The sequence below is a fragment of the Podarcis bocagei genome, assembly GCF_964188305.1.
Source record: "Podarcis bocagei genome assembly, chromosome: 9".
NCBI classification, from domain to species: domain Eukaryota; kingdom Metazoa; phylum Chordata; class Lepidosauria; order Squamata; family Lacertidae; genus Podarcis; species Podarcis bocagei.
In genome coordinates this window covers 27,602,378-27,611,903 of record NC_138134.1, presented here as the reverse complement: position 1 = coordinate 27,611,903, position 9,526 = coordinate 27,602,378, and the positions used below count along the sequence as shown (strand labels likewise).

Sequence of the window (9,526 nt, the reverse complement as noted above, 5' to 3'; positions counted from 1 at the left end):
GGTTCATTGCATCCGCTGTACATCCTGCCCATGGGCATAGCCAGGATTTATTGGGGGGGGGCAGGCTTTATGTTAGGGAAGCAGAAGAGAGTTATCTGTGATGCAATTGGTCAGCTGGTTGTGTTTTTATTTATTTACTTTATTTGGGGGGCAACTGCCCTCCTGTTCCCCTGCCTACGCCTATGCTTCTGCCTCTGGTCACAGTGGGCAGCCAGATGGCTGTGGGAAACCTGCAAGCAGGACCCAAAAGCATATGCTGCTCCAGATGATATTCAAAAGCATGCTGCCTCCAGCCACGGCGGCCGAACACAGCCTCCATCATGGCTAGTAGCCACTGATAGCCTTGAATTTGTCTAAGGTAAAGGTAAAGGGACCCCTGACCATTAGGACCAGTCGTGACCAACTCTGGGGTTGCGACGCTCATCTCGCTTTATTGGCCGAGGGAGCAGGCGTACAGCTTCCGGGTCATGTGGCCAGCATGACTAAGGGGCTTCTGGCGAACTAGAGCAGAGTACGGAAACGCCATTTACCTTCCTGCTGGAGTGGTACCTATTTATCTACTTGCACTTTAATGTGCTTTCGAACTGCTAGGTTGGCAGGAGCAGGGACCGAGCAACGGGAGCTCACCCCATCGCGGGGATTCGAACCACCGACCTTCTGATTGGCAAATCCTAGGCTCTGTGGTTTAACCCACAGTCCTCCTTTAAAGCCATCCAGGTTGGTGGACAGCCATGGCTCCTGTTGGAGCCAATTCCACGGTTTAAATTGCGCGCTGTGTGAAATCCTTTCTTTTGCCAGTCCAAAATTCACGAGTTCTCGTGTTATATGAGAGGGGAAGAAAAACCTTTCTCTATATCAGGCCTCGCACGAGTCTATACCTCACGTGGCCTTTTCGCTAAGCTAACAAGCCCGCAAGGCAGCCACCTTTCTTCAGAGTGCACTCCGCCCTGTGTGAATGGGAAATGAACCCATCCCGCCGGTTTCTGCTTTGCCGTGACCTCCTTCTTCCCTCTCGCACTCCTGCTCCTCCCGGGCTCCGCCTCCTCTCGCCTTGAGGTTTCTGCTGTGAGCAAAGCGCTTACCGGATCAGAGCGACGCCGTCCGCGCTCGGCAACGATGGTCCTTTGGGCAATGGCTCCGGAGGGCGCGCGGCTCTTCTCGTGGGCGCTCGCCCTGTTCGCCCTGCTCGCCACGCTGCTGGCCGTCTTGCTCGCCCGCTTGCTGCTCGACCAGTACTGGAAATACATGGAGCTGAAGTCCATCCCGGGATTCAGTCCCTGGTACCCGCTGCTGGGCAACGCGCTTCTCTTTGAACGCGATGGGGAAGGTAAAAGGCTGGTGCCAGGTGGTGAGGCGCCCTCTCCCTCCTGCTGCCAAAGGCAAGCGCGCGAAACGCGCGCGCAGTTTTTCCAGGCGGGTGGGGACAGAGAGAGAGCAACCAGCTCCCTTCTCTTGAGATTTGGCAGACGTCACCTGCCCAACGCGACGCTTCTGGGACAGGCACAAATAGGAGGCGTTGTGAAGCAGCCGCCCTCCGCCTCCCAGACGGATCTCCTCGCTTGCGGTGGTTGTTTTGGGACCTTGCTTTTCGTTTTATCGCCCCATTTCAGCACTGTACAATACAAACATTATTTATTTGTTTAGCGAGAGGCGTTACAGAAGATAAGATGAGTACAACACATTTTTTAAAAAAATATATATATTCACAGTTAAAATGATGATCAGAAACAGACATTTTGTCAGATAAGAGTTTGCTCCCCTGAAGAATTTAACTTATCACCCCGACAAACTAAAACTACCTCTCTAAAGACAAAACTGGCCACTTTTTCAGAGGTGTAGCGGGACCTGTGCCCCCAATAAAAGGTTAATCTAATAATCAATCTCTCACTACCCATCAATCATGTGGAGCCCCTTTGTATGGAATCACCTATTAAAGGGGCTCATTTACATGGTCAGACTGAGTTCTAAGCAAATCTAAATATACTCTTAGATGGGAATGATTGAGCATGCTACATAAATTAAAACTTTACTTGAAAGTGGGAGGCTGAAACCAGCTCCTTGTCTGAATTTTGGAAGAGGGGTCTATTGTGGTGTGGCTTTTGATCTTAGTTTAGACTCTGCAATAAATTTATTAGAACAAGTAGCCTAGAGGTGGGATCACTGAATTTATCCTGTTCAAACCAGATGCATGTCTTCTCAGCCTTCTTTCGGCAGATGATGAATTACTTTGAAGACTTCCGGAATGTCCCACTGCTACAGCTTTGGGTAGGACCACTGCCCTATGTCATCTTATATCATCCAGACACTATAGAGGTGAGTCTCTCATGCTTAGTTTTCTCTGCAGGGCTGGAGAACTCACCACCACCAAAGGCCCCGTTCTCTTGGGTTTAGAATGCCTAGTGGGTGGTGCTGTAGCAGGTGGTGAACAGGGGTAAAGTGTAAGTCAAAAATGTAGGAGGAACAGAGCCAACCCAAAATATGGGTCGTAGTTTTGAATCAATATGTGGCCATCAAGAGGTGGGGTCACAGTGGGAGTCACTCCGCTCCCTGCTATTTTGTGTGTGTGGTGCACAGTGCTTTGGTCAATATGATTTCCCATGGTCAGAGTGCAGGGCTTCAGGGCCCTGTAGAGGTCCTTACCATTTTGATGTCAGGATCTGGCATACCTTGGGGCATAATCAAACTTGGGGAAACTAAACAGAAAGCAAATGAGCTGCTACCTACATTGCAAACAGCTTAGGGGGATTTGTGGTCAAGTCTGCTAAAACACTAGCCATCACTTTGAACTCAAATAGATTTTAAATTTTCTCTCTCTTTGGCAGGTTGTTTTGAGTAGCTCTAAGCATATTACTAAATCCCGCCCTTACGAGTTTCTGCATCCTTGGCTAGGCAAAGGACTTCTAACAAGGTAAAGGAAAAAGCAACCCTGGAATGTGGTTGGGAGTGTACCCTTTTGGAACACAGCATAGGTGGCATGTCCAGTACTGGGATGAACAATGAATCTTGTTCACAAGTTTCACCATACACGTATAATGGATGAGTGAAGGAGGAAGTGGAGATGAAGTCATAGGTAAAGGTAAAGGGACCCCTGACCATTAGGTCCAGTCGTGACCAACTCTGGGGTTGTGGTGCTCATCTCGCTTTATTGGCCAAGGGAGCCGGCGTACAGCTTCCGGGTCATGTGGCCAGCATGACTAAGCCACTTCTGGCGAACCAGAGCAGCACACAGAAACGCTGTTTACCTTCCTGCCGGAGCGGTACCTATTTATCTACTTGCACTTTGACGTGCTTTCGAACTGCTAGGTTGGCAGGAGCCCCAGGGACCGAGCAATGGGAGCTCACCTCGTCACGGGGATTCGAACCGCCAACCTTCTGATTGGCAAATCCTAGGCTCTATGGTTTAACCCACAGCACCACCTGCGTCCCAAGTCAGGCACACCTGAAATCCATCCCACTACCCACTCTCTACCTGCATGTGTGTTACTGAAAAGAGCCATTCCTTGTGTACAGAGGCGTCTATTGTAGATGGGCGGCCCCTTTCAGATACACAGCTGTGTGTGTGGACTTTGGGTGCAATCCTGCTCTATTTCTCCTGTTCAGTACCTCTGTAACCTAATAAAATGGCCAGCTGGGGGCAAACGGGGGTGGGATGGAGTGTCTGGAAAGCTGTTCCAGGTCCTGCTTGAAAGCATTGCATGTATTTTGCTCTGAGATTTGTTTGTGTAGAGAAAGATAATGTTTAAGTTTTTCTTCCACAGCACTGGGGGCAAATGGCGGTCCCGAAGGAAAATGTTAACGCCCACCTTCCATTTCACCATTTTAGAAGATTTCCTCGAGGTGATGAATGAACAAGCCAATATCCTTGTTCAGAAACTTGAAAAGCATGTGGACAAGGAGCCGTTTAATTGCTTTTTCTACATCACATTGTGTGCCCTTGATGTAATCTGTGGTAAGTGCTGTGGTTGCTGTCAAAGTGTTGCAATAAATGAGGTTTCCCTCTCAATTTCGGGAAGAACTTACTTTTTTGTGAGGCCTGAACAGAAGAGTTGTTTGTCATCTATATTGAGCACATTCCATTTTTTTTATTTTTAAAAAAATCATAAATTCATAGAACTGGAGAGTTGGCAGATACCCCAACTGTCATCTAGTCCAATCCCCTGCAATGAAGGAATCACAGCTAAAGAATCATTGGCAGATGGCCACCCAACCGCCAGTGAAGAAAAGTCCACAACCTTCACAACCTTTCATGGATTGTAGGAGCAGGATTCTTTAACTGATTTTTATTTCCTTTGTTCCTAGAAACAGCTATGGGCAAGAGCATAGGAGCACAACACAATAAGGATTCGGAGTATGTCAGAGCTGTCTACAGGTAGGTGCCAATGTGATTATTCTAGCAGCAGGGACGGGGAACCTGTAGTCTGCCAAAGGTCTGAGATACTGGTGGCCAGAGTCAAACAGCATCAGGAGAGCCACAGGTTCCCCATCTCTGCAGCACAGCCTTGATCCACAAATACTTTTACAAGGGGCTAGATGGAGAAAAAGACTCTTTCCCTTCCACAATGCAGATAGCCTTTAGCTTGAACTTGACTGTCTGCATGATAAATTTGCAAAGGCCTGCTTTGCATGATCTTCATCCCCACCCACCTTTTTGGAAACAGATTGCACAATCAGATCTCTATATGGGATTATGTAGACGCCCTGCTCAGTGGAGGAGCTGAGTACTGCCCCAGTTCTATGTCATGAACTGGAACTCTGATTATCTGTTTCACGTGCCATCCATTTTTCTCTGCCTTTCTACACGGCACTCAACTTTGCTCAGCCTAGTAGCAAGAAATCTGGGCTCTTTGCTGTACTTCTCATCACTTTCCTGGAGATAGACCCAGCCTTGTTGCTTGTTACCCTAGGATGAGTGTTCTGATTCAAGAAAGACAGAAGTCTCCTTGGCTCTGGCCTGACTTTCTGTATCATATGTCCAGAGATGGAAGAGAACATTACAGGAACCTGAAGATACTCCACAGCTTTACTGATAATGTAAGCTGCTGAGTTTTCTCTTTTTGCGTTATATTTCATAGACACAGATACTAAAGTGTGTTCTGCTAAGATTCACAATGGTGCCCCTTGCCCTGGACTCCAGAGCCCTGTTCAAGGCTTGTTAGCCTGGGCATGTGTGGGCAAAAGTTTGCAAAGGGACATGTTGGGCCAGCCCCCAACATTGCTGACAGTACCCCCTCCATTCCCAATCTTCGTACATTTAGAGCAAAGATCTAATGAAGGCTTGCAGGTGTATTTTCCTAAACTCACTTTCAAGACTCCTGGAATTTGGAATTCCACATTCAGGCTACCTAATGGATCTCATGGCTGAATCAGGATTCAAACTCAAGCCTGAGTCCAACACTAACTACAATGCCTCACTGTCACCATTTTGTTATTGCCGGTACATCAAGTGTGTCTTCATAGCCAGGGTCATAGCCAGGGACATAGCTAAGTCCAACAGAGATAGCTGATTGTTTTATTTGGCACTGCAGGGACTGCACACATTGGATTATGCAACCTGAGAAATGAATGGCTTTTTTTGTTTTTATTATCTAAGGTCATTGCAGAAAAAGCTCAAGAACTAAAAAACCAGGAGAAGCATAGAAGCGATGCTGTCAGCAATAGTGATCAAAGCAAGCGCAAAGTCAGGAGGGCTTTTCTCGATATGCTTCTGAATGCCACCGATGACGATGGGAAGAAGTTGAGCTACCTGGACATTCGAGAGGAAGTGGATACATTCATGTTTGAGGTAGACAAGAGTGCTGGAGTAGAGTGGTGGTTAAGGGTGCAATCCCATTGAACTGAATGAGCCTTATTTCCAAGTAGACATGTTAGAAGGATTGCATTGTAAGAGAAAGGAAGGCCTACAATGGGTGCCCCAAAGGCAAGACAACCTGCCTGCTGCCTAGAGGGAAGCACTTCCAAAAAGACTCTTGCTTTTCATCAGCTAATTAATGGGAAGCAGTGGTAGATTACAAAATAAATTAAAGTCGTATCCTGGAAGCAAAGCTAGGGAAAATATGTCTCATAACTAGATAGGTGTACTAACCATTCTACTAAGAACTTTTCAGATATGGGAGTGACTCAGGAGTGTCAGTTTGCATTTGGCCACAGGGGAAGTGACCCAGGCACCTAGTCTTGGCAATGCACTTAAAAATTTGAAGTATTCATTCTTGTGTATGAGGCTGGTGCATTTTGGAATTCTGCTATGAAAAACAGTTGCAGGTGCCAGAGGATTGGAACTACTTTTTTCAGGCCCTTGAATGGGTCATCAATATAATGGCCCAGAATTTGTTGTTGTTGTTAAGAAAACATTGTTGTTGATGTTGTTTAGTTGTTTAGTCGTGTCCGACTCTTCATGACCCCATGGACCAGAGCACGCCAGGCACTCCTGTCTTCCACTGCCTCCTGCAGTTTGGTCAAATTCATGCTGGTAGCTTCAAGAACACTGTCCAACCATCTTATCCTCTGTTGTCCCCTTCTCCTAGTGCCCTCCATCTTTCCCAACATCAGGGTCTTTTCCAGGGAGTCTTCTCTTCTCGTGAGGTGGCCAAAGTATTGGAACCTCAGCTTCACGATCTGTCCTTCTAGTGAGCACTCAGGGCTGATTTCCTTAAGAATGGATAGGTTTGATCTTCTTGCAGTCCATGGGACTCTGAAGAGTCTCACCAGCACCATAATTCAAAAGCATCAATTCTTCGGCAATCAGTCTTCTTTATGGTCCAGCTCTCACTTCCATACATCACTACTGGGAAAACCATAGCTTTAACTATATGGACCTTTGTTGGCAAGGTGATGTCTCTGCTTTTAGGAAGCTGTCTAGGTTTGTCATTGCTTTTCTCCCAAGAAGCAGGTGTCTTTTAATTTCGTGACTGCTGCCACCATCTGCAGTGATCATGGAGCATAGAAAGTAAAATCTCTCACTGCCTCCATTTCTTCCCTTTCTATTTGCCAGGAGGTGATGGGACCAGTGGCCATGATCTGCGTTTTTTGATGTTGAGCTTCAGACCATATTTTGCGCTTTCCTCTTTCACCCTCAATAAAAGGGTCTTTAATTCCTCCTCACCTTCTGCCATCAAGGTTGTGTCATCTGCATATCTGAGGCTGTTGATATTTCTTCCAGCAATCTTAATTCCAGCTTGGGATTCATCCAGCCCAGCCTTTCGCATGATGAATTCTGCATATAAGTTAAATAAGCAGGGAGGCAATATCCAGCCTTGTCATACTCCTTTCCCAATTTTGAACCAATCAGTTGTTCCATATCCACTTCTAACTGTAGCTTCCTGTCTCACATAGAAAACATTATGTCTCTTTAATTCTTTCTTCCAAGGGTCATGATACCACTGCTGCTGCAATGAACTGGTGTATTTACTTGCTTGCTTGTTATCCAGAAGCCCAAAGAAAAGTTCACCGTGAACTGGATGATGTTTTTGGTGAGTTTTCCTTTCCCGTGGGTATAAACTTGGACAAGTGTGGGATGCAGGTTTATTTCTAGACAAGTGCTCATAAATATCACATAGCTTTTCTAACACCAAGTTGGGGAACCTCAGGCCCACAAATACAGATCCCAGTTTGGATCTTTGCAGCTCCAATGTGGTCAGACCGTGTGCTAGCAGAAAGGAAGACATGCTGACTTACATCCTAAGCCTAAAGCACAGAAATGAATTAGTGGACCCAAACTGTTCCCAGCTCCATCAACATATAAAATAGTTGTTAGACCATCAAGTTAAGGATGCATATTTTGCTAGTTATAAATAAGTTGTGTTTCTCTAACCGCCTCTTGTTATCTTATCAGGGGACTCAGATCGTAACATCACAATGGACGATTTGAAGCAACTACGGTATCTGGACTGTGCTATTAAAGAATCTCTTCGCCTTTTCCCTTCTGTTCCATTTTTTGCTCGTACACTGCTTGAGGAATGTTATATTAGTAAGTAGTCCAAGTGGCTTGATGGCTTGATGCGCTGTGGCTGTAAGCTCAGTGTTGGGTGGCTCTACAAGAAGAAACTTTCATGACTATCTGTTCTTTGGCAGGAGGATTTCGGATACCAAAAGGGGTTGAGGCCATCATTGTGGCCTATGTACTGCACAGAGACCCCGATGTCTTCCCAGAGCCTGAGGAATTCAGACCTGAGCGATTTTTCCCTGAGAACACAGCTGGGAGGCACCCATATGCATATGTGCCTTTCTCTGCTGGGCCTAGGAACTGTGTTGGTACGTACAAGAATAAATAAATAATAAAAAAGAGAGCAAAAAAGGATAAAAAAGAGTAAAAACATCAACTCTCGACACCCTTAATGAACCACAGTTTGCAGGATTCTTTGGGGAAGCCATGACTGTTAGCAATATTATAGTGTTTTAAATGTATAGTGCAGATGTACCTAGAACTAAAGGTTATTTGTACATCATTTATCCATCCCTCCAGTTTTTCACTCAATCCTACCAGTGGCTGTAAGTCCACCACCATCTGTGTAACTATAAAAGTGCTTAAGAATTTAAAAATGAACCTGAGAACCTGACCTCTGTGTCACATGGCTCATGCTGAATAATAAAAAATATGTATTATCGCTCTGGTTAATTGTATCTTGTCATTGCTTTCCAACCCCTCTGCAGGTCAGCGCTTTGCACAGATGGAAGAAAAGGCCATTTTAGCCACCATTCTACGGCGCTTTCGTGTTGAAAGTACGCAGCAACGCGATCAACTCGGCACTGTAGGAGAACTGATTCTTCGTCCAAATAAAGGCATCTGGATTCAGTTGAAAAACAGATCGTCTTCTGGCTCTTAAAACAAGAAACTTCAGGGAAATTCCTTACCACACCACATTAGGACTTTTTTTTATTGGGTAAAAACTGTTGGTTTTCAGTGCAGGACATTTCAGACTGCCCAATGCTACTAGGACTTCTTTCTTAACCAAACCTGTGTTTTTGCTTTTTAAAAGCCAGCAGCTGCAATCCAAAATCTGATGCCTGTTCAATTGATGGGATATTGCAAATGGATATGGGATTTGTAGGCTTCAATCAGGGTTGCCACTATATGACTTTTCTTAATCCTAAAAAAAAAAAAGCAGTGTGTTTTAATTTTTAAAACTCCTGTATTTTGAAATGTATGCACATAAGAAATATTGATAATATATATAATATATTTTAATGATGTATGAATATAATAAAAGACCTTGGAAGTAGAGATTAGACATGAGCATCACAGCAATCTCAGGGCCACCTGTCCTGGATCCAGGGTGAATTAGCACCACCTAGTGCATGAAGACAGGAACTATAGTTGCTTCACAGGAACATTTAACAAGCCACCCGCGTCACAGAGCTCTCATTGCGCTTTTCTGTGTGAAGGGCTGCATTTGCCATTTTACTTCTGACTATTATAGGCATCCTATGCAAATTCCTATGTGTCATCACAGGCCGCTGATAATGATTTGATGGACTTGATCACTGTGTTTGCTTGATCTGGTTTGGCAAACCAGAGAAATAATCGTGAATA

The 9,526-nt window shown here is 45.4% G+C and overlaps 1 protein-coding gene across 1 annotated transcript; it reads left to right on the top strand.

Moving 5' to 3' along the window:
- The first annotated feature begins 1,095 nt into the window (after positions 1 to 1,095).
- On the top strand, positions 1,096 to 9,217 carry LOC308595050 (cytochrome P450 4V2-like). The gene is made up of 11 exons (XM_081208920.1): positions 1,096 to 1,327; positions 2,201 to 2,313; positions 2,823 to 2,908; positions 3,759 to 3,949; positions 4,300 to 4,369; positions 4,905 to 5,031; positions 5,591 to 5,782; positions 7,364 to 7,466; positions 7,829 to 7,963; positions 8,068 to 8,247; positions 8,647 to 9,217. The coding sequence occupies exons 1-11, from the start codon at positions 1,117 to 1,119 to the stop codon at positions 8,817 to 8,819; spliced, it is 1,581 nt and encodes a 526-aa protein (XP_081065046.1). The 5' UTR covers positions 1,096 to 1,116; the 3' UTR covers positions 8,820 to 9,217.
- Positions 9,218 to 9,526: the final 309 nt, after the last annotated feature.